The sequence below is a fragment of the Accipiter gentilis genome, chromosome 17 (genome assembly GCF_929443795.1).
Source record: "Accipiter gentilis chromosome 17, bAccGen1.1, whole genome shotgun sequence".
Taxonomy (NCBI): domain Eukaryota; kingdom Metazoa; phylum Chordata; class Aves; order Accipitriformes; family Accipitridae; genus Astur; species Astur gentilis.
The window spans coordinates 18,164,181-18,190,545 of NC_064896.1; the positions used below are offsets into that span (position 1 = coordinate 18,164,181).

Here is a 26,365-nt window from a genome sequence, read left to right on the forward strand (position 1 = left end):
CTACGGCATATTTTGTGTCATTAAAAGAGGCATTAGTAATACAAGGTCAGACTGGATAAAAAGCAAGCAAGCATCTTATTTCATACACTTTGTTGTTCTGCAAAACAGTGAACACTACAAGAAATATTGATCACTGCCCCCCAACACATTTCAGAATCCTGTCTACTGATGGCAGGCATCACAGCACCAGCATTACGCTGGTAGATGACAGAGCTCTCGGTGTACCCACACACACCAAACAAATGTAAAAAAACTCAGCAGCATGTACTGAAGGAATAGGCTGTCATTACCTGACTGCATGCTGCTCTAATGGCTGTCATTGAAAGCGATGGTTTTATCCCACCCACACGCTGCTGCTTTCTTTATACGAGCATTAAAGCTCACAAAGAGTCTAAGGTGAGCTAATTCAAGCTGGAAGAGGGATGGTTCCGTTCTCATGGCAGCACTTGGCTATTAGACTGGTTTAACCACAGCATCAAACCACAACCTGAGACTACTGACAGAAAACAGCTGTGACTTTCCCTCCTTCCACCCTCCAAATCTTTTCTGTTAACATGGTGAGATAAAATAGCTCAGCATGGGTGAGCCAAGCGCCACTTTAGCAGAGGACTGTGCAACTGGAAATGGACAATCACAAATGGGATTGGCTGCCTGGCAGTTTATGCTGCTGGGGAAATGAAGCCTCAGTGACTGTCCACAAAGTGCAGTTACTTAGGAGTGCAGAAGAGTCCCTGTACAAAATTCACTATCACAATACCCCTTTATTTCCCACAGCATCTAAAAGAATTCTTTCTTTTTGTTCTGCTGTTGCAGCAGTAAGGGCCCATTAGCAGTAAATACCACATCAAATCCCTTAGTAATCTATTTGTTCTTTGACAGACTACATAAATCTACTTGGAAAGCTTGAACGGCAAATTCTCTTTTGCTGGGTTATAGAGCTAATCACAGCTCACTGGCCATTGGGATTTAAACTGAAACTACAACATAAGCCAGCAGCATCCACTCATGCAACATGTGGTGCCAGGTTCCATAGGCTGGAGAATACACAATTTATTAAGATCAAAGACTGATTAGAAATTTCTTGATTATATACTTCAATAAAACTGTCTTAATTCAATTTAATCATACATGCTGTTAAATTCCAACAAAGGGTATATATGTTCCCACCACATGATACTTGACGTCTCATGGAAAGAAAAGAAATTGATGAATTTGGGTAAGAAGTTTGTAAACAACCTGACAGAGGTAAAAAAAAGTTCTGGTTCATATTGCTGAAGTCTCATAACAAACATGAGATGTGGAAAGGGCACCACATCGATGCTTAGCGCATCTCCCAGTTATAGGTATTACTGTACTGAAAATACTGCACTGGGTCACTTCATATGCTGTGCAGATTAAATCTCTCATTGCTTAGCTGCCCTTACATTATTTCTGAACATAATGAGGTATTAAAATATAAACAATTCCTGCTCTATTTTGAAGACACTAGATTTTCTTAGTCAACAAGTTGAAACTAGCTCACATGCTGACAGTGCAGTGACCCTTTCATAACGTTTCATGGCCATACAAATACACATATATATTTATCAGGAATGTCTTTTTCCCATTTATACAGTAATTCAATATAGTCATCTGTTGGCATAAAGTATACTGCATGAGAGGCTGAACATTAATTCTGGTTTAGGGGAGATACAACGTAATGAGAAACTATTACATTACAGAAAACATTCCTCAAAGTGTCAACAAATATAGTCATAAGCAAAAATTTTGGGTATTTTAATACATCCTGGATTTAGAAATATGGGACTGAAGAGTCTATGAATAGTGAAAGACTCCAGCCTTTTGCCATCATGACTTATCAGACAATCCCAAATTAATCAAGCTTCATCTTAAATATAGTGATACTGCTTGTCATTACTACTCACAACAGAAGGTGTTTCAGAATTTTTCTCCTCCCACTGTTAGAAATCATCTTTTAACTTCCCACCTGAATTGATTCATGACCTTTTTAGAGGAGTTTGTTCTTGATGCTGACCATTTTCTGTAGCCTAAGCAGGTGTACCCACAAACTCCTCTATCTGAACAATACTGATATAAAAAGCAGCAAATGGTAATATATTTGGTCTATGACATGGAGCAAAATATAAGGACAAAATACAGCAGAAAAACCTAACGTTGCTCCAAAAGCACTCTTTAAAAGCCAATATTAGCAATAATATGACCAACAATTTAAATATTCCTTTCAGATTTTATGTTATTTTGGGATTTATGTTTTCTATGGAGGCTACACTTTTTAAACAGTAGAACTACCTTTACTTTCATTCAGAATGAAAATGTAAAGCATAGCATGTCCTACAAGTATTGTGAGTTTAAAAATCAGCTATCACAAAAGATAGCTAATTTGAGGAACATCATAATTCACTTTTTCACTTTTTGATAGATAGGTATTTTTTAATAATCATGGTAAAATTAATTATATTTTAATTTTATCATATAATCTTATAAAATTTATTAAAAGGCATATGAATATGACAACACTATTTACAAGGAGTCCTTTGTTGTGTTTTTTGAAGTATAAAATGTCAAAAATTACATTAAAATAAAACTTAATCACAGAAGTAGTACGTTCTGGCTCTACTTCCTATTGTTTTCCTGACATTGTTCCATATAAGATCCATCTGCCTTAGGAACTATTTGAGATAAGAGTGCAAATCTATAAAATAATAACTGTCACTATAAAAAGTAAAGTCAAAGAGACTTTCATAGGTAGCCATAGATACACCTGTTCAGCAACACAGTAGGCTAAAAGAAAAATTGCTGTAAACTCGGGCGTCTTTTGAGAGCTGAACAATAATGGGCTGAGCTACGTATCAAAGTGGACTGTTAAAAGATTACGCCATGTGCCAAATACTACGTTTACAGGCATTAAACTAATAGCTTCTCACATATTTTTGCCCACAGTCTGAAGAAATACTCAAACTCCCAAACATTAATATGCATTAGTTGTTCCACAATCTGTGTCTACATGACCAACCTGATCTATCTCTAAAGTAGACCTACTTAGAGTACGGGATTGGACCTTTTGACTTTCAGAGGCCTGTTCTAACATGAATTATTTACAGTTCTATACAAGCTGCTCCATCATAGTAAGAGCCAAGGAATGCAGGCAGCTAACCCCTCTGTGAAGGAGCAATTGCCAGATCATTCAAGACAATCAGCTTTACTTTCCCTAAGTGCAAACTACTGGAGATAACCTCACACCAACCATGACCGCCAAGTGTTACTGCTGTAAGTCCACATATCATAAATGCTCAACATAGCTGTGTACTGGAAATTTCTGGGTTTGATCATTCTTAAAAAGAAAAAAGGTAAAATTTATTTTAAGTTATTAACAATAATATAAACAGAAGTAATTAGCAGCTAAACACACATTATGATCTGTCACTTACGTAATGCTTTTTTAGGAATGATTATCCCACTGCTTAACTATGGACCAAGTACACCTATTTTATTGGAAAAACAAACTAGAAGCAAATGTCATTCCTATACCATCCCACTAGCCAACATGTATCCTTTGTCTTACAGTCAAGCCAGCATTGAGCTATTGTATGTTGAACTCTACTGTCTTCTGAAACTGAAGAATTATTTAAGTAGTTCCATTCACAGTACTGGAAGTGAAATACTTTTAATACAATTGGGTTCTTTCTCAAACAACACTGGGTAGTCCAGAATGCAGTTCCTCTACTTGACTTACACATTCTAAAAAGCTGAAAGAACCAGCAACAGCAAAAATAAAGGACTATCTGTTAAGAAGCAACAAGGTAGTTTATGCTAGCTCAGCAAGAAGAAAGTCAAATTACAGGGTCACTGAGAACAGAGATTGAAACCAATATCCACAAGCATAAAAGACTGCACAACTGGGCTGTGCTTCTGGGAAAGGCAAAATACCTGCATCCTGCTTGCTATTGACTATCAGAAATGCAAAATGGTGTTTGGATCCAATTATTCTAGAAAGTCTCCACCTTGCAATTTAAGCCCTCCTTTATCATAAAAGGAAGAAAGTAAGTTAAGGAGTTATGATGGAGGGCACTTGGGGCAGTGTCTTATGATCTCACATGAGAGTGCACTCTCTTCCCAAGCATTCAGTTTCTCTTGTTCTTAAGCTACATGTGACACTCAACTAAACTTTTCAGCCTTTCCCCTATATAGGATGCAGCTTAACCATAACAGCCTTGTAAATCACTCAGCTTCGACAGCACTGCTAATACTGCACTCTTTTGGTATATATGTGTCTACTAATTCACACTCTGAATTACAACAGTCAGTAGACTACAAGACCTTCCTTTTCTTCAGCAAAGCGAAATACCTCGGCACTTGAATTTTTCTGCTGTCTAGTGTAGAGGTCTGACTCAGCACTATGATTTCTTGTACTTAGAACTGAAACAAAAAATTACAGATTATCTCCACCAGATCATTTCTCTGCATCTTCCATAGGTCAACAGTTTCTAAACTGTGGGATGTTTATCTTTGTGATACATAACCAGTTGTGCTCCAGTGGCTCACATCATGATTTCTGAGATAGTGCATTGGGAAGCAACAAAATGTTGGGAACGTTGTTAACAGATGAAGCCAGCTTTATTGTGAAATGCTGAATGTCTGACCAGTGTGCATATTTTAAGATCATGAAAGATCTATTCCTCAGGATCTACCTACACCAGACAGGCAGTGGTGCATGACTACATCTCTTGTAGGGCTTGCAAAGCTTTATTTTCAGTATCAAAGGGACCAAAACTTACTGTGAAGAACTAATTTCAACACATCAATTTTCTCAAGACTTTTAGAAGGTAAACGGTGAAAATAGAAGAACCTCCAGCTGCCAGGGACCAGCAATGGCACACTGGTCCGTAACAGAAAGCAAGGCAGGTGCCAAGTATGGAAACAAGGCGGGAACAGGCGGTGCCCTCACCAACAAGTGGTGGAGTCCCACAGTACCCAGAGGAAGACGAGTTGAGTATGTCTGCTGACAGCAGCTAGATTCAGCCAAAAGTCGAGATAACCAGACAAGCCCATAGTGATGAGGAAGGTCTGAGGTCAAGCCAGGAAGTCAAGTCAGCAGGACAGGGCCAGTATCGGGTCCAGCGATGGCAGCCAGGTCAGTCACAGTGATCACCAGGGAAGTCCAATGTCATGAAGACCTGAGATCAAGCCAGGACGTCCACTCTATGGGTGAGGATCTGGGTCAGACAGAAATGTTGCCAGGCACAAGCATCGCTGCAACATGGCTCAGGCAAAGACCAAGGGCATGGCCTGAGCTTAAGTACAGCATCCAAGCAAAGAGATCAACAGGCCCCTCCTTCTCGCACCTTTCACACAGCTCTTTCCTCAACAGTCTGAACCACAATTGCACGGCTGTGCTACATCAGCACTGACCTTGAGCACAGGCAGCTCAACCCTGCAAGGAGGAGTTTGGGGGGCTGTTGATGGGCTCAGAGCCCTGACAGCAGCTTTCAAAGAAAATACTTATAAGAACCAAGGACAGAGCCTCCTGAACTAACCAGCCTAAGCAGAGATTTCAAGTCTTCCAAGAGCAAAATGTATAATACAGAACCATTAAAAAAAATGTGGGTTTTAATAAGTTAACCAAGATTGTAAAGTGCAAGTCTGCCAGTTTAAAATCCCTCTGCATGTACAATGTCTACTTCCAAATAGAGACGGAGCAGCATACCTTCATGAAAAAATAATTAAAATATTGCTTTTGTAATAACATAAGATCTTCCCTCCAAACAAATTTTTCAACACACAAAACAATTTTTGTATATTCATTATCAAAACAAAAATATTTTAAAACCCCCCATCATTCTTCATTAATTTCTAACAAATCAAGTGACTGAAAAATGAGAAAATAGAGCATTTCTTTTACTTCTGTACACTTTGATAGTCCACCCCAAAAAAATTATAAACAGCTATGATAGTTAATATATGATCCCATAATTTTGTTATGAATGGTTTTATCACTGTAATGGGTTTTGGCTCCCTGACTGTTTAAACCAATAAAAGTCACCGCTGTCAGTGTCCCACCATTGAAACATGTGGAAAATCATTCACTTCTATTTGCTTGTATAGTGTTAATTAATTAATTAATTTTAAGCAGCTTTCTGCAGTATCAGAGAAGTATGTGCTCTGGTGCTAAAGAAAGGTAGGAACATTCAAGTAGGGAGAAAGGACAAATAATATGCTGAACTTCTCAGTCTCCAGTCACAGAGTTGAATTTTGGAATTCAATAGCCATATTAAAAAAAACAACATGTTACCAGTACTATTAATACTGGAGTGGAACATTTTAAACTGCTTGTACCGAAGTACGTCCCTGTTTATCAACTCCACCATCCTCACACACATCTGCCTTAGTATTTCTATTTTGTGCAACTGTAACAATCTTTAGAAGTTAATCAACCAATCAATTCTGACATCTGGAATTACTGATATTTAATGACACTGCAGTCTTCAAATATATTATTTTAAAGTACTTGTTTTAAAGGCTTCATATACTGCCTAATGGTATACACACAATTTCTAGATCAAAAATATCTGAAGATATGTAAAAAGGCTGAAGGATAATGATGTTTAACATTTTGTCCTGGGTTCAGCTGGGATAGAGTTAATTTTTACAGGAACCTGGGAGGTGGGGGCATAGCCGGGGCAGCTGACCTGAACTAGCCAAGGAGCTATTCCATACCATGTGACATCATGCTCAGTATATAAATGGGGAGCGGGCTAGGGGAGTCCTCTCCATTTTCGGTGGGGGAAGTGGCAGAGGGTGGGGTTCTGGCTGGTGAGCAGTTGCACTGTGCATCACTCCTTTTGTATACCCTTTTATTAGTACCGTTGTTGTTGTTGTAACTTTTTGTGTGTGTGTGTGTGTTGTCCCAGTAAACTGCCCTTATCTCAACCCTCAAGGTTCCGGTTTTTTGGTTGTGGGTTTTTTTTTTTCCTTTTCTCTCCTCCGATTCCCCTCCCTATCCCACCGGAGGGGGTGGGAGGAGTGACCGAGCGGCTGCGTGGTCCTTTGCTACTGGCTGGGCTGAAACCATGACACACTTTCATATAAGTTACATCACAGGTTGGACAAATAAAAGACAAGCTTGCCAAGCACCCTGTCTCAACCTAGTATTACCATTCATCTTCATCTTGTTCCATCTATTTAATCTCTGTTCTACACAGCACTGAATTCAAAAGCACCCTTACTTTGTGCCTTCATCCAGAAGATTCAAAGTAGAATTTACTTCAAAGTTGCATTTTTGCCACTTAAATAATTACTTTCTTTGTAACACTGAAAGTGAGTCTCAGCTCTACTGAAAATACTTGTGTAGTGAATTAAATATATGAGGAGGAAAACTAGCACAAATGAAATGGAACAGAGGAAATAAGGGGATAGGAAAACAGCCCAGATAAGAGACTAAACAAGAAGGAAAGAAAGAAACAGTCTTTTGTGTCCTGTGTTTGGAAAGTAGGGGGAAACATTCATTCTTTAGGGAAAAAAAAAATCCATAATTGTTCTGCTCAGCTTAACAGCATGATTCACACTACCAGTCCTTGAAACATGCAAAAATTTAAAAGTGCTGGTTAAACCTTAGGTTCTTGTTTTGCTGCTCAGGTCCACAACATAATTTTGTGTCTTAGGTTCTTTGGAAAAAACTGCCAGCTGGGAAGATGGACGTGTATGTCTCAGATACAAAATGACTGAATATGGCAGTGCTGAATAACCATACTGCCAGCAGAACGGACAAGGCAAGTTGGGTTGGAGTTTGGAGAAATTAGAAGAGCTTAAGGCAGAAACACAGGAATGTATTGTTAATAAAGTGCAAGAGAAGAGAAATAAAACCAAAATCTCCTCTGAGCCTTAAGAAGGCTACTGTGTTTTGAAGCTTTTGTAGATACAGACCATCTTACTAACAGAGAATGAGAAATAGAAGAGTATTGAAAGTCTTCTAGCTACCACAGATAATTTTTGTAAGTAACTTCATGATTACTGTTTTTCCAGCTAATCCTTGTGATGAAATCATTTTTAGGTGTAGTGATCCAGCTACAGGCCTGGCTTTTAACAGATTATTCCCATATATTAATTTTTTTAAAATAAAAAAAGAAAGTATGATTTAAAATGTCAAACACTGCTGTTCCTTATTATTAAGCTTAAAACCTTTGGGGATGTTTTTCCCAACTGTAGTTTAACGCCTAAGTAAAAATAAGATCTATTTCCAGATATGCTGCAAACTTGGTAATGCAGGGAGGGTCATCCACTGACACAGTATTATCCTGCCAAGCAGAAAAAGCATGATGAGACTATTGCACAATATTTCTCAAAATAAATGTTGAAATTACTTTTGTATCTATTCATAGCGGTAAATTTTGTCTTGCTGCCCGTCTTCTTCAAAGAAAGAGTTATTTTTAAAAAGGTGATTTATACAGTCCACAAATATTTTTCTAGCTACTCTTGAATTTTCTATTAATAATTTAAATAGGATTAAGTGACTTGTACCAGAAGAAAAATAACTGAACATGTCATTACTTGAGAAACAGCCTAGTCAATATTCATGTCCTAAACACAAGCATTTGATGGGATAACAGCTGTCATTAAAGTAACTATCAAACACCACACTGGACAACAGAAGTAGAATGCTTTTGCCCAGGTTGGTGGAGACAAATATACGTTAAGCTCCTGTTCAAATGGAATGAGAGAAATAGAGAAAGTGTGAACACTGTTACAAAAAGCACAAAAAACTTCTAAGCTTGATCATGATCTCCAGAGGAAAGGATTAAGCCTTATGTTAGAAAAATAAAGTTTTTCAAAGGGATGAGCTAATAGGTTCTACCACATCCTTCTGGACTCACTGTCTTTAACTCTTCATAACACTACATGAAAAGTGAGTATAAATGAGAATTTATTTAAAACAGTCTGTTCATATTTCCAGGTCCTCTTTTTATATTCAATAATCACTGCAAACAGACATATGTAGCTGTATTAACAACTCTTTCTTAGTAAATCCAAACAGAAATTGAGCATTAACAAACTTTGGCCTTAAGACGACAACAACAGTCCACCACCTACATGTGAAAGAAACTATGTGCTATTCTGTAAAGTGATGTACACTATGAAAACACATACATTTTTAAATTTGTGTCCTTAAAGATACAAGGCAATTCTACCATTGTGCTCTATACCCAGATACTTAGACACAAAAACTTTGAAAGGGACATCAGCTGGGAACCAAGGCATATTGTGGGGGGCGGGGGGAGCGTGAGAAAAAAGAAAAAACCCACAGTGGTCAGAAATAGAGAAATAGAGGATGGGAAAAGTAAGTCTCTTTTGCAAAGGGTTCATTAGCTGCTCTAAAAAAAAAAAGAAAAAGAAATCCACCTGCCAACTTATTTGCCTATTGCTTAGCTAATTTCAGGCCCGTTCCCAAGCAACTACTACTGTCCTCATCATACCAAGGAACAGGAGAAAGACAGGAACAGGACCTCCACAAGACCATTAGACAAGCTCTTCCTAATAGTTTTGATGGTCTTGTAAAAGACAAAATTATGCCACAACAGAAAAGAAGAGGTATTGAGACAATTCTTTTTTTCTACAAACTTGTATGATCTCTTCAGGGAAACAGGATGTAAGCCTATAGCTTCTCTTTGTGAAGATTTGCTGTTTTATAATCACATACTTTCTTCAGTCTCTCCTTCAGGCCCGCTGAAGTGTCACTAACCAACACTGTGAGCAATGAGCAAGTTTTCCTTCCGTATCTCCCTTTCTCTCCCCCTCCTCCTGCTGATCTTCATATCCTTCTATGCACCACAACTGGAAAGGGCACCTGTAAGCATGGGCTTACTGACTCTTACTTGCACTTCTTACAAGCCACCAAAAAGCAAGAAAGACTAAACTTCCAAACAGTTACTGGAACGCAGGGGAAGAAAGAAGAGAAAAGAACAGCAAAACCATAGAAACCATACTGTTTACAGCAAGAAGGCTAATGGAGAACAGGAAAAGAAAGATGAGACGGTAGACAATATTAACTTAATAATATTAACTTAAATCCTATGTGTGTGAAAGCAATTTTAAATTCTCATACGCAAGTTTTATAATTCAGTTTTATACACAATGAGTGGAATTAAAAAAAGCTCGCTCCACAAACATGCTCTAAGAATTGAAGAGGAAAAGATGGTCCTCAGTTTCTTCTTCCATATTTACATTCCCACTCTGTCTTTACAGAATTTCCCTCTGTAAGTCTAATGCATACAATGACTTTTCATATTATTTGCCTTTGGTGTCTTTCTCAGGCTGATCCTGTGACAAAACACTTCGATCCCTATTTGCCATACAAAAGCCAAGACATGGCAGTTAACATATCTAAGGAGTAGCTAACAGCCTTGCTTTCTTTGACATTTTCAGAACTGTGAATTTGTAGCAACCTTCACTAAAATTGCCCAAAATAAATTGCCTCAACTTAGGTATCACGCACTATACTTACAGAACAAATATACCATACCACATGTTATATCATACAGTATTTATGGTACCTCACACTGTATTTTGTGTCTTCAGAAAAGGGGAAAAGTTGTTTGGCCTATCCATATTTAAAACATTGCCTGCAATCTGATCAGAGTAATCTTAATGAATCTTGACATAATAAGCCAAGCAAAACCTCAGGGACTGTTGTGAGGATAAGTACCATCTACACCATGTCAGCCACGTTTTTAATTTAAACTGCTATCAGAAAAATAATAATAATCCTTTTAGAATAATATTCTTTTTGTAAGGATACATTAAATCTTATCAGTAGCAGATGGCATCGTGCTCATCAGATCTGATACTGCTTCCTGTGACATAAGCTCCTACTCCTCTTCGCTATTCTTTTTCCAGTTCTCATCCATTCTTATTTTCCATTTATGAGAACAACGGATGACAACACATATTCTGAGGTCACTTGATTACTTGAGACTAAACATGAGGCTCACAGGTTCAGAAAAGATTATTAATTGCACCCTTATCCATGGCTGCTACGAGTCTGTGCTTCAAAGTCACTTCACAAATCAACAGAAAGCAGACTAACAGAGTGTTAAAATTTAATGAGACATAAGATTAGTATTAAGGTACCCAGGTGTTATGGGTTTGTGTGGCGCAGGTTTTTTTTGGTAGCAGGGGAGGGGTCGCAGGGCTGGCTCCTGTGAGAAGCTGCTAGAAGCTTCCCCGGCTCCAAGTCGGACCCGCCACTGGCCCAGGCCGACCCAATCGCTGACAGTGGTAGCGCCTCTGGGAGAACAGATTTAAGAAGGGGAACCTCCACAGTGAGTAGTGGGATTGGAATGTGAGAGGAACCCCTCTGCAGACACCCAGGTCAGTGAGGAAGGAGGAGGAGGAGGTGCGCCAGGGGAGGTGGATGCCCCTGCAGCCCGTGGTGAGACGCAGGCTGTCTCCTCCCCCAGCCCATGGAGGTGAATGGTGGAGCGCAGGCCCCCCAAGATGGCCGTGACTCCATGGGAAAGCCCATGCTGGGGCAGTGTGTGACTGAAGATCGGCCTGCGGAAAGGACCCACGCCAGGGAAGTTCGGGAAGAGCTGCAGCCCGCAGAAAGGACTCACGCTGGAGGAGTTCGTGAAGGACTGTCTCCCCTCCTGTGGGAGGGACCCCACGGTGGAGCAGGGGACGAGTGCGGAATCCTCCTCCCCCTGAGGAGGAAGGAGCGGCAGAGACCGGGTGGGATGAGCGGACCCCAACCCCTGTCCCCTGTGCCACTGTGGGGAAGAGGGAGAGAGAACTGGGAGCGGGGTTGAGCTGGGAAGGAGGGAGCCGTGGGGGGGAGGTGGTCTAAGGTTTGGGTTTACTTCCTAGTATCCTTGTTTTGTTTTGATTTGTAGTAAATTAAATTGGGTTTGCTTCTTCCCCAAGTTGAGCCAGTCTGTTGCCCGTGACCATAAGTGGTGAGTGATCCCTCCCTGTCCTTATCTCGACCCACGAGCCTGCCTTTATTTTTCTCATCATCCCACCGTGGCCGGGGTGGGGTGGGGAGAGAGAGAGGGGCTGCGTGGTGCTTTGTTACCAGCTGGGCTGAAACCACGACACCAGATAACAGTGACACGATGTTGTAATTGTAATGAACAAGTATCACTTGATAAGGATTTTGCTAGATCATCTTCTTGAAAGCTAGGGAATAATAGATAACAACAGAATAATATGAATTCCACATAGTTACCAATATCACTACATGGTATCTTTTCTACCAACCTTTTCAGTTACACTAGTTTTATTATTAACCTCCTAGGTTTTGTTTGGAGTTTGTACACCATCCAAGGGGTGGGCAATCTTTTTGCATGAATGTCTTTGTAAGAGGCCAGGCTCACTTCTGCACACAGTACACTTAGAGATACTAGGTAATATAGGACATAACTTACCACAGGCAGGATGTACAGAAAGGTTGTATGAATGGCTGATTAGGGGATAAAAGCACTATTAGTCATGCTTTCATTCAAAAGAATTAATATTTACTGTGTAGTTTTCTTGGCACATGATTTGAACTGAATGAGAACAGAAAATACCTCATTCTGTAATTTAAAAAAGAATTTTCTTTCAAAGCAGACCTAGACATACCCAGTTGCTGAAAGAGAAGAGCCACACTGGTGCCTGTAACAGGAAGGCTATCATGTAGAGGAGTCTGTATCAGTTGTCGGTCTCCAGCTCCCAAAGAAAACAGTTTCTGTAGAAAGAATTTTTTTTCAATTCAGTATACATTTAATTTATATAGAATAAACAAGCTGTTGTCATACAGAGAAGTGATTCATCCTGCAAAAATTATTTTGTATACAGAAGTTTAAAGTCAGTAAGAATAATTGAATTGACCAATAGAGATCTGAAATATAATTTGAGGATAATGGTATGTCTCCTTCAATGGATAGCATGATAGTGCCTTCCTTGCATTTCCACTGAATTAATTAAATAATTATTGCTTTGAAGGCATTCAATATTACATTTTTAATAATACATTTGAAAACCTTCCAGAAAAAAAAATTTAAAACCCATTCAAATCAGAAAAATAGATATTATTTTCTAACTGAAGTTCTTTGATATCTACTGTCTGCATGCATGTTTTAAGTATGAACATACTTGCAATACATGGGTATTGAAGAGGACCCTTCTGCTACTCCTATGTTCCTACTCTGCATATTACAGTAGAATTAAAACTTCAGTTACCTTTCCAGCACAAGAACGTACCTTCCCTGAGAGGCAGGAAATGAGAGTGAAAGAAATGCACTTGTGTATTACATCCCCAAAACCACCGTAACTGCAAAATATTCTTGCTTTCCTCCGAGTAAATCCACATGACATTCAAGCAGCAGGTGATTTCAACCAGTTACCTCTAACCACTAACTACCATGGGGTGGGGGGACATTTCTGTATAAGCAGTAAGTGTGGTACAACTCCACTCTGTATGGCAGCAAAGATGTTGAATATATGAAGGTAGCAAGCTCTAGTTGCTGCATAGCAGACATTTGAAACCAAAATGCTCCACAGTAAAACCAAGCAAGTCCCTGAGCTGTAGCAAAGATGCTCTTGCCCAGCACTTTAGCAGCAGACCTGGATGCAGGTCAATAACTAATTTCACAGTTGATTACTTCAACAGTGGACACATGAATAACCTGGGAGGCTCCTCAAGGAATTCTGGAGATAAACATCAGTTGAGCATTCCCATTCTAAGATATATAATTCAGATTTAGCCCTGGAAGCATGAAGCTTAAGAAACAAAAGAGAAAAACTTAATTTCTGATTAAAAATGGTAGTCTGACCCTAGCAAATTTAAGTTCAAACAGAAGGAACATTTTATTTGAAGAGAGAAAGCAGAAGGGAGAATAGCCAGAGGAGCACAACTTTTCCTCTCTCTTCTAGCAGAGGAAATTGCCACTGGGGAAAGCCATATTTATGGATGGGGTGGGGGGAAAGAAAAGGAAAAAAAAAAAAAAAAAGAAGAAAGAAGAGAAGCCAGAAGTTCAAGTGGATCACCAAAACCTGTAATATGCGGTTCAAATACCACAGGAAAAGAGGCTTTCTGATGAGGAGATACCAACAATTACTCCCCTTCAAAACCAAAAGGCTTGGGATGCAAAAACACAGAGACATGGTTGTCTGGAGAGCAATAAGGTAGATCTAGATGAAGCTGAGAGGACATTTTGCCACTTATGACACTAAGAGAAATTCCAGGGCAGCCAGGGCTATGGGAAAAACAGAAAAGAATTAGGAATTTGTAGGATTTCAAGAAGGTTGATGATCCATAGGTTGGGTGGGAAGTGTGAGAAAATGTGTATGAAATTGACTTTAAAATAGTGCCATTTGCGTACTTAGTTTCTGGGTATGTTTCATGATAAAGACTACGGTTTCCCAGTAGTGTCACAGCATAAAGTAAAGGCCAAGCAAATAAGACCCAACTGGCTTGTCAAAAATCCACAAATGTATAGGAATAATTTATTGAAAGCAAATCAACAACCAAACCTGACTTTCTGCTCACTGAAAGCATAGGAAAAAAAGCAGAAGTGTATTGGCTGGAAAACTTTTTCCTGGTTTTTGAATGTATGGGTTACCTGGAATATTTAATTACCTCTGAAAAAAACATGTTTAAGTTACATTTTTAGCATATTTTTTTTTTAATTTTATGAAAATACAAATTTAAAAGAGTTACCAAAGAAAAAACAGTGGAATCCTCAACTGCATCCAGGAAAAGGCATGGGTAAATGAACTAAAGTGAAGGACATGTTAAATAATGGTAAAGAAAAAAAGCCTTTTAAAAAAAAAAAAAATGTAGCAAGCAGAAATATTCCTGAACACACATTATTATTAAAAACTAAACTTATACAAACTGCTTGATTTGTTACTGTGCCTTGAAAAGAGCCAACTCGGTGACAAAATTAACCCTTTGACCTTATCCTGGAATGGAATTTTTGCTGTCTTTAGAAGACAGGCCACAGGGAAAGCACTTACAGGCCACAGGGAAAGCACTCAGCTGAACTATGATCTTTTTTTCTTCAAAAATATTTCAAGAATTTATTTTTTGTTTTCTTCATAAATTAAATTAACTGGAAAAATACCCTTTTTTTCCATTTACCTGAGACCCTCCAGAAGCAGGGACAAGGCATGAACACAGATTTGCAATGAGAGTCTCCAGTGACACATTCAGGCTGTCCACATACACAGTATAGATCAGGCCAAGGCAAGCCTAGAAAGGTAGACAAAATATATTAGACTGCTATACAAGGAAGGCAGATGTCAAATTACTTAAGAGATCTACATATATAATTTTTAAAAAATAAGTGTGTCTTAATAGTTATTAATGTAGTGAAGTACTTTTCATCTGAAGACAAAGTAATTTGCTACAGAAGCAATCATTCGTTTAAAAAAATTAGCTTGGCTATTTAGAAGGGATGTATGTGCTGGCAGGTGCAGATATATTCTTTTTAAAAGAAATGCAATGTTTCTGCTTTGTTCATTATACAAAAAGTGCTTTACTACAAGTTACTTTTAAAAATTATAAAATCAACATAGCTTCATCTGCGCTTTGAATTCTATGGACCTAAACCTGACTGGTTTCCAAAGTAGAGCAGTGATGAATCAATGAGCTTTTGAGGCTCATTTTAAGACTAGCATCAAGGATCAACAATTCCATATGTTATTTAACTTATATTCTTTAATTGATTATTTCAATATAAATATATTTTAAAATTAACAGTATCTTAACACCTCAGCATTTCAGTTTTTTTAATGGATCCAGTTTTGATTGAGAAATCACAGATATAACTTTATCATTTTTACTAATAATGTAAGATGATTCAACATTACGTTCTAAGAAGCCTTTGGAAAAAAGAAAATAAATAACTTTATTCCATAGCATCCTTTTGGTGCCTTTTAACTGCTGTAATTTTGATAAATCAGCAAATATTTTAGGAATTCTCTTCTTAGAAATAATTCCAACAGTGAAGTTTCATATAACACATAGTTAAGCTGTGAAACTCCTTGCCACGGGTTGTTTTAAAATCTGTGTTAAGAAACTGGACAGATTATATGAAAAAACCCACACAACTGATACCTCTGGTTCAGGATGTCATTTAACTATAATTCACACTGAATTAGTAAAGTATTTAGTGGAATCATTTCTACAGCCTGCCACATTCTTACACACTTTGCTTTGCATTTGCTACAGGCCACTATCGGAGACAAAATACTGGGCTACATGGACTTTTAATCTCACTCGATACAGTCATTCTTAATGTCTGATGACAACTTAACTGTTGAATGATTTCCTCCTTTGATCTGTAAACTGAATTATATTTGTTTCTGTTAATATTCATTAGCTTAATAAAAATTTAAGCTTTTCATTTATCTCAGATCAGTCATATTTCATCAGCTGAAAGGAATCCATGATCCTAAATCTCTGTCATGCATCTTCATTTGATCTGGAAGAGGCTCTGAGATGTTGCCTTACATATGGAGGAAAACTAGGATTTCACTATTAATTTACCATTATATATTCAATCAAATATTGTTAATGTCTTGTTTTTACCTAAGCAAGTCTGGTTTTGTCCTAATAATTCCCTTCATTATACAGTAAACTGAACCTAGGAAAATCTCCATTTCATCTTATATGTAGCTTGAAAACTGCTTGGAGGGTAAAAAAGGCTGCTTTAACCTATAGGAGCTATTTACTGTCATATCCATTGAACTTTATCTAGTTCAATCTAAGCCTACTTTTGCTTTTAAATTCCCAAATCAATCCTGAGATGTTTAAAAACAAAAGTACTGTCACTGCTACTCATTAAAAACAGATTTGTCTGCTGACATATATTATAATTGGCAACTGCAGGTTCTTTACCCTGAAAATTTCTGGATAATCTAGTCTGGACACCAACACCAGACTTTTAGGAGCAAATACTTCTGCAGGCGGAATTAAACCAGACTCCTCTTCACCTTCAATTTCTTTTGTTCCCTTGAAAACAGAAACATTTCAATTAATAAGCAGAAAGAAACCTCAAACTAAAGTGTTAGCATTTTTACAAAAAGTTAACATTACTCAGAGCTTTAGAAAAGAAAATTAATGCATTATTTGGAACTGGTAATGAAGTCAACTAACAGGAGCACATTCCAATGGTTGCCTGAACTCCCTAAAAGCTTCTAGATGTAGTTCAACGTGTTAAAACTTACCTGGGAAGTAATGCACCAAAGTACCTAAAATAAAGTTCCCCGAGACAGCAGTTTAACAGGACAATGTTTCACATTAAACGCTCCCTGCTTCACATTTTAGATAGTGAAGTGGATTACAGAACAGGATTCTTTCACATCAAAGTGTTGGATCTTTTACAATCAACCATACTCCAAATACACAAATAATATATTTCGCCAAAGAATGTTTGGTTGTCCTACTCATGTTTGTATAATTCAATTTCTTACAGAATTTCTACTAACATTACAGCTAAAGTTATCTTTAAAGGCCTCTCCAGCCTGACCCAGTGAATTTGGAATCTAAAGGAATTTCTTCACAAGAAAACTAGTCCAGATTTCTCAAAAAAATCCCTCCAACTTATGAACCACTAAATTTCTGATTAAAAAAAAAAGCACAATGTAGATAAACTTGCAGTTGTTCACGATGTTGTGCAAGTTGCTACAACCTCCTTGCCAGTGCTTACTATTCAATCACAAATATTTTATTATTATTCATAGCCAAAACTAAAGTTGTCACTAAATACTTTCATTTCTAAAATTCCACACGTTCTTTGACAAATTCCTTAACTGACTAAGGTTTCAAATCACAGAATGTCCGTGCTTTCCAATTTTTCCATGTAATTCTCTCCACCCTCACACCACCCACGAAATTTCTAAGTATTTTATTTGTTCCTCTGACCGAGCATTCTTCTAAGCAAAAATCACTATATTATCTTAATTAGGAATACGAGAAAAATTACTTCCATTTCCACATGACAGCATGAAATATCTGCCTTCTATTTCTGTCACATTACTAGTCATCTTTTCAGTTTATTTAAAAAAAAAAATCCAACATCACTTTTCTATTAAATGGAAGAAACCTGATAGAGATGCTCTTACATGCCAGGAATGCTGCTAGTTCACGAGCTTTATTTCACAACCTCAATTCAGAATGTATGGTTCCTTTAAGCAAAATGCATGTATCCAAACAAAAGCAGTTAAAGCAAAAAGCTGACTTAATAAATGTTTTTAATTATGAAAAATGTTTAGTTACAACAAGCTGCATGTGAGAGTTTTATTGATAGAGGTACACAATCAAAAAAGTTTGGAGACCATCACCACCCTACAGCATATTTGTTCTCCTAGTTGGAAACTAAACAGGTTCCTTCAAAAGCACTTGTTTTAACTAACCTAAATGATTAACCTAAACTCTACCGATACAAAATACGTAACAACAGTCCTATCCTGTCCGGTTCTGTCTCCACAGTCATGTGTGCCTTGGTCAGAGCCAAATGGTGGCAGCTGAAGACATCAGCTATCAGGCAGCAATCATCATCATCTGTGAGCCACTTAATCATTTTTGCCTCCACACCAAGACCTGTGTTTTATTATATAAATGCTCTCCTCAGTTCTATCACCAAACTGAAAAGGTCACACTGAAAAGGTCCAGTAGCTGGCTATCAGCTAGAGCCGCACTGACAGCTGTACAGTGATAAAGAGATACTTTCTAACCTGACCCCAGGTGAAGTTATCTAAGTTAGAGCCCTTGCCCATTGCCCTTCCACCCATAGCGTCAGAGCTGGCCTTTCAGGCTGGTGTCCTGAACACAGGCGTGTGTCTCTTGGAAGCTGCTCAACCACACTCAAGTTCTGTGTCAACCTACACTAAAGCGCTTCTCCCCCCTTCCCCCCCCAAAGAATAAGATACATAGGTACGTGTATGTGCACATGCACCTTGGTGCTCTATTTTCGTTACTATATAGACAAAAAAGGGCATGTAATTTTTTATATGTATACCAGAGGAGATACAAACACTATAAAATATTTTGGTAATTTTTATACACAAACTACATGAGATTCTGGGATTCCTGTAAAACTGCTACTGTGATTCTTCAGGACATAAAAGTTAAAGTGGTATTAACAAATGTTATACCATCCCTTGTCTAAGCAAGGTATCAAAAAAACCACCCCAAACCCAAATCACATATGAGCATCACTATACTGAGTCAGAAAAAAGGTTCATCTATAGCTTAGTACCCTATCTTGGTACTGAGTGTCCCCTGAACAGAGGGCAAGCTTAGTGTTGCCATTCCTCCAATGCATTCTCCCTGCTTCCAGGAATCTGCAGCTCAGGAACTTCCTGACCTGGAGACAGCCTCCTATGTAAAAAACTATTCAGCATTTGTCATGGTTTAAGCCCAGCCAGCAACTAAGCACTACGCAGCCACTCACTTAATCCCTGCCTCCCAGTGGGATGGGGAGGAGAATCGGGAAAAAAAAGGTAAAACTCATGGGTTGAGATAAGAACAAGTTAATAACTAAAGCAAAATAAAATGTAATACTAACAATAATAATTAAATATATTATTAATAATGATGATAATAAGAACTAAAAGGAATATAACAGAAGAATAATTATTAAAAAAAAGGAAAAAAACCCAAGTGATGCACAATGCAATTGCTCACCACCTGCTGACCGATGCCCGAGCAGCGATTGGCCCCTCCCAGCCAACTCCCCCAGTTTACCTACTGAGGGTCACCTTCTATGGTATGGGATATCCCTTTGGCTAGTTTGGGTCAGCTGTCCCAGTTATGCTCCCTTCCAGCTTCTTGTACACCTGCTTGCTGGCAGAGCATGGGAAACTGAAAAATCCTTAACTTAGGAGAAGCGCTACTTAGCAACAACTAAAACATCAGTGTGTTATCAACATTATTCTCACACTATAAATCTAAAACACAGTGCACTGTAAGAAGAAAATTAACTCTAGCCCAGCCAAAACTAGGACAGCATTCAAGTAAAAATGGTTTAAAAAGAGAGTACTTAGGTTTGTATTACCTAAGTTATTTTCATTAAAAGATATGTATAGTATTTTCATACAAAAGTAAAAACAATTGGCACAGTGATATATATACATATGGACATAAACTTGGCTTTGTACATTTATTCTCACCTAAACAGCAACCAGTACATGTGCAGTGTATATGCTTAGTCTAGTTTGTATCTCATTTCTAGATTAAAATTGATTCACAAATTAATAAGAGAAACACAATAACTCAACAGTCACATGTCCCACACTTGCTCTTTTATTTCCATCCATTATAATGTTGACAGGGAAAGCTTTTACATTAATTACAGTTCTCTCCCCCTGCCCCCAAAAATGCAAGAATTTTTAAATTATAGTTTAGTGGTTATAGACCACTAAACATATAATCAAAACAAGTTTATTGTATCAACTGTTCGAAAGAGCAATTATGAATTCTAGGCATAAAGGCAACAGATTCTGGCTATCTGACAAATTGTGGACCCTGACAACATGAGGAAAAATAAAATTAAAACATATTTCACATTTCTAAAGGCAAGGGAATACGGAAGCTTCTCTATATTCACATGGTACTAAGATAATGAAAACAGGCTGCACAGACAGGGAGGAGGTTTCTATAAAAGGCCATTTTCACAAAATCTACTCAACTTCAGATCAAGTCTGAAATTAATTCATAATTAGATTTAGTTTAAAACTTTAAGGGCACAATAGCAGCAAAATATTGAATTGATAAATCATTTACACTATAAAAACACTGTCTCTTATGTCATAAAAGATTTATGGAAAGATGTAATGTGACTAGTCGTATTTCTTCCATGGCTAAATGTTCTGACAGGCACGCAGGCACATTATTAGGAGTCAGTAGACTAAGTAGATAATCATTTCAAACACATGACTTTTAACCTACTTTTCAAGCAAAGTATTAACAGCATAAGCATTCTGTAAATTCTTTCTATTTACACTTTTGCTCAGACACATGCACATTTCGTCTTTCTTTATCTGCCTTCTCATCTAAAGGAAAAGATATTCTCTAATCAAAACTAATGAAATAAAAGAGTTGGTTGTGGGTTTTTGTTTCAATACCTTTTTATTTTATACATATAGCATTCAGTTTACAACTAAATTAAGAATAATTGGGTGTCAAAGAAAACCTTGCTAAGGATATATAAACTGAAAGATTAATTTAAATTAGTTAAATAAGAAGAAAGATAATACTGCTATTTAATTTTAATTTTTTTTTTAATCTAGTTGATCATTATAGTTTTCCTTTTGCACTTGTATTGCTTGGAAGATGATGGTAATGGTATCTGGTATACTGCTACGGCTCTTCCCCGATATCTCTTACCTAGATTGTTGGCTAGCCCTTCATACTACAGTAGAACAGATTAAGAATTTCCTTAATTTCAATTAAATATTGAAAGAGATTCCTGCCTTTTGATTGGAAATGAATGAAACTTTTTTTAACATCAGATTAATAAAGTTCTGAAAAAGACTCTTCAGTAGGCTAAGGAATAGGTAACAGAGACTGATTTAATTGCATTAATGAAAGGAACTGTGTGCTGACATGTGATCATACATGATTTCACCATGCTTAAGATATTTGGTCCCCTGTAATTATATTTGTGTTTGACTGAAGCCCATCAGGGTCCTGTTCCCCACCTGCCAAACCCAGAATCTTCTCTTCTTCTGCATCTTGACTTGGTTTCTAAAGTTATAAGGAGAACATAGGACAGAGATCTGTCAACTACGGCTGACTTAAGTCCATAGAGCAGTATTTCCACAAAATCTACCAGATAATACAACAATTACTAATATGTTCATTACAGAACAACTTATCCACAAAATCACCCAGCTAACAAAAACTGTCTCTGCAGAAATCTTTATTGTGAGGGTTCCTTGTTCACGTATATATGATTGTTGACAGTCTGGGCATCTGAAACACGGAAGGTATATCAGAATCTGTTGTTTTAAAGATTGCCTTTTTTCTTCTAGCCCCCACAACATCTCTTGGAGAAACAGCACTGCTAAACTGTTAAATTTAGATATTTCTTAAACTAATTTTAAATCATCATATTCCAAACTGTCACAAAAACATAGATAAAACATCACAGTAATGAATGTTAACACTTATGTCCCATGAGATCAAAAATTATAAGAAAAAAAAAATCAAGATAACCGATTTTAAAACTAGATACAGAATTATAGTCTTAAAATTTTAAAATACAATTAAACAAGCATTTATTTATTGTGTAAGTAGAACATGGTTGAGGATATATCTTAAGTTTAAACAGAAAAATCTTATCTGATTTACAGCAGGGTCATTTGTTTACTTTTTTTCCCCTTTTCCTGCATAAATAATATATAATAAACTCAGAAAATGGTGACACTTCTTTTGACAGACATATGATGCAATTTCATTTTGCTCAACTTTTTTGCTATAGCTGTAAAGTGGCCTCTTAAGATACTGGCCAAAAAACCTGTGTGTACTGTACATTTAAAGCAGGCCAATGTATTCTTAAACTTCATTTCTTCCATGTATTTTAACGAATGTACACACCCACATCTACACTAAAAATATATATATACGACTCCTGACATAACATAGTCATGAGTTTCATAGGTTCTTATAATAAATGAGAATACAGAACTAGAGAGAGCACAAGCGCATGTATTTCAACTGTTTGCCTTTCTTCTTGTATCATGAGAAGCATCCATTTAACATATTTGTGACCTAAAGTGATGGGGTAAACTGGAACGTACAATAACCAACTGAACTAACAGCCTCACTTTGTAGTTTATGAGCTTGGTCAATAAAAGTAGCTTAATTAATAAATGCATTTGTGCAAACATTTGAAGAAAAATATCTCACAAAATAAAAAAATGACCAACCAAACAAAAATCAGCATTAATCTCCTGACTGATAACCAATAGTTTAGAAAAATTAACTGTGATCAGCACTGTTCATCATCTCTCTGCTATTTGTTTGTTTGCTTGTCTTCTGAGAACAATTTGTTCCTTGGTTTAGCCAAGGGATGTTTATGGCATTAAGCCCAAACTAGAAAAATTCAGACTAATTATTCAAGCATTTTTTAATGAGGAAGGTAACTGACAACTGGAGTTACCTACCAAGAGATCAGGCATGATGTCCCTGATCAACAGTCTAGAAAGAGATTCAATAAAATTGAATACGTGTGGGTTTTATACATCTATTATTAAATAAGGCATTGCTTTGCTTTAAATTGGTGTCCTTTTCCTTTAAAACCCCCTCTACTTTTATAAAAAAGTGTAAGAACAACTGGGCAGTTTGCAGCATTTTATCAAGTACATGGTAATGAGATAAGAGTTTGAAAGCTGGTATTAGAAAATTTCAAGTATTAAACAAAGAATAATTTTAGTAATAAAATTTGGCATTGTTTCCTCTAAATTGGTGTTGATCAAGAGCAAAAACTTTCTTAAACTATTCTTAAAAATATTTTCTTCATACGCTATACACAGGGTACTGCGGAAAAAAGATTTACACATTCTAATAGAGCAAGCGATGAGCGGTCATGTAGCTCTCCCAGTTCAGTACCCATGCCAGTCTATTTAAGGAGATGTTAAAGGGACTGTAATGAACACTGTGAATCTATGAAAGCATACAATACAGAGCGCACAGGCTTAGCTTAACAACGTATGATTGATACCATTTAAAAACTTCATCACAGTCTCCTGCTTCTTCAGTATGCACTACTTAGCAAAACTTAAGCAGGTACAAAGGTGAATATGAAGTAGTCCTATGACAGCTTCTGCCCAATGTGTGTTTGCTTTAGATCACAAACACATATTCAGAGTTAAAAATTATGAGTTTCAGATGACATCTTGTAAGGCGAAGAATAGTCTAAGTGTTTAGTTTCCATGCTTAGCATCAAAGGAGTGTAAGAAAGGAATTTCACTGGAGCTATTTTGTGTCCTGGTTTGCCAAAACAGAAGTAGTAACACTGCATGAAACATGACAAAAGCTCAGCCAATCAGAGTGATAGCAAAACCGTTAGAAAGTCCTTTGCATCAGGTCCTATTCTAATTGCTTAGTTTTAGTCTTTATATACTTCTTACTGGTGACACCAATAATCTCACATAAAAAACTGGGCACCTGAAAATCAGACCAAATCCCAAAACGCCAAACCCAAAGTAAACTGGTCATTCACGGTTAGCCTTAAGGAAGAACAACAAAAACAACCACCACCATAATCAGCATGCTAACTGAAATATGTTCAAAACAAACAAATGGTGGTAGATCTTCATGGAACAGTTATTTAACTCAGGAAACTTGTCTGCTACAGAATGGTAGCAATAAAAATGCATACAGGGTCATAAGACCGGACAAGTTAATGAAATTCACAGAGGTTACTAAACATGCCCCAGGCATATTTGGCTCTATTGGTTCTTGGACTGAAGAGGTAGAGGAGGGACCACTCACAGACATACTATGTACCTCTGCTGTTTCCTAGACATTCACTCCTAACCATCCACAGAGACAAAATACTATGCAAGATGTCTTTTCCTTCTGACCCCAAATGATCACTCTTACGTTCTTCTAAGCATTTAATGTAATGTATTTGAATGTATCTTATTTAATGGTATAGCTTCACAATATTATTTAGATTGTACAACAGTATAACTTTTCCAGTATATTAATGTATTCAGTGTTCACTGGTAGATAACAGTTTCAAAAACACATTAATTCTCTTTCGATACTTCAATCATACACGCAAAAAGTACTAATGCAGGGTTAATCCTAAATCAGACAGTTTATTAAATACAGGAAAAAAAATTCAATTAAGTGACTACAGATTTATTGTGGATTCCCTTCTTTCTTCTCTCTCTGACTGAACAAACTTTAAGGACAGAAAACCCCAAACTTATCCAAATCCAGAACATAAGTGACGTAATTTCATTCATGGTTTCAGGCTTGGCCTCAGGTGCGTGAAATAGAGAAGAAAAATAATTGCAGCATCCACTTAACAAGCAAATAGCTCTTTGTAGCTATGAATTAATTTCATTTCCTGTAGATTTATGTCTAAGTTAAAAACATTTGTGGATTACCTGATATCTGATAAGGGTTGATTGCACACTCCAGGTTTTCCCTCATGTGGCAGTGGACTACAAAAAGTATCTTTCTGCTTCTCACCCACCCACTTTCATAAAAGCCACTGCAAGTACAAGATCTCTACTGTCAGTCACATTTGGATGACACTGGATGTGTTTAAATATTGCATGTGGAAAATCAGCACATAAACAGAGATTTTCAGGTAAGCCTCAATTTCAGCTTAAGAAATTATGTTAAAACTTTTAATAGAAAAAGGTGACTGTTTTTGTGCTACTTCAGTGAAAAACTGCAACTCACTTAAAGGCAACAGATGTGGCAGCCAAGAAAATAAACGACAGCAGCCAACTTCACCCATATTAAGCTTATCTTTTTTTATTCAACAGATATATTAATTGCTCTGATCTAGCCCTCCAATTTTAAGGCTTCCTCTTGAACTTTTATGAACCTAATTTTACCACAATAATCACATTATTTTAAGATGTCAGCTCTGCTTCTAAATATTGACATTTAACTTAAAAATAACAGTCTAGCCAAAATCTTCATTAGGAACTGAAGTCAATTTTTAAAGATGAAAATGACCTCCCAATATTGTCATAAAAAATTCTCGCTACTACTGAATGTAGCTGATGTTAAGGGACCTACGCAGCTTGAGAACACATTAGCATTTGCTCCATTGACACGCAGCTAAATTATAGTGCACATCAACCGTAACTATCCTTCCTCTCCTGTCTTTTCACCCCCATCTTCAGAATTTGGACGTGTCCATCTTAATACTTGCATAAGTATGCCCAAATCTGCCATTTATCAAATCTCTCAACACCGAAGGCTCCTAGATAAAGCAACACTGAACTGTTATCCAACTCTCCAAGACTATCAGCTGTCCATGCAGTCTTCACTTACATTGCCTCTGATTGCCCCCAGTTGGACCACTGTGTCCTCCTGGGTCTTTGAACCACCTCTGTGGCAGGCAGCTCTGTGAACTGCCTTTGTTAGAGATGCCACTCATTTTCAGCCATAAGGGCAATCCAGGCATGCTGACTGTACATTTCCACGCTGGGGGCATATGCTACTGAAGTCAGTGCATTTAGTTTTGATTAATGCTGAGCAGAGAAAAACTAAGTTTATCTTCACGTCAGGCTGAGGAAAATCAATTTAAACTGAGGTACGAGTAGAAAAGTTAGAAAACACAAAGCATTAGATGTAGCTTTATCATTCTGAAAGTAGAAGCTGGGAGGC

The 26,365-nt window shown here is 37.3% G+C and overlaps 1 protein-coding gene across 7 annotated transcripts in view; it reads right to left on the bottom strand.

Annotated features, from left to right (window-relative positions):
• Positions 1–26,365, bottom strand: part of SBF2 (SET binding factor 2) — a 331,511-nt gene that overhangs the window by 136,585 nt on the left and 168,561 nt on the right. For all 7 annotated transcript variants that reach the window (XM_049821080.1, XM_049821081.1, XM_049821079.1 and 4 more), the window contains 3 exons: positions 16,898–17,011; positions 15,137–15,247; positions 12,634–12,739 (listed from right to left, as the gene is read on the bottom strand). In XM_049821080.1, the coding sequence (XP_049677037.1) occupies positions 12,634–12,739; positions 15,137–15,247; positions 16,898–17,011 (331 nt within the window). The remainder of the gene's footprint in view (positions 1–12,633; positions 12,740–15,136; positions 15,248–16,897; positions 17,012–26,365) is intronic.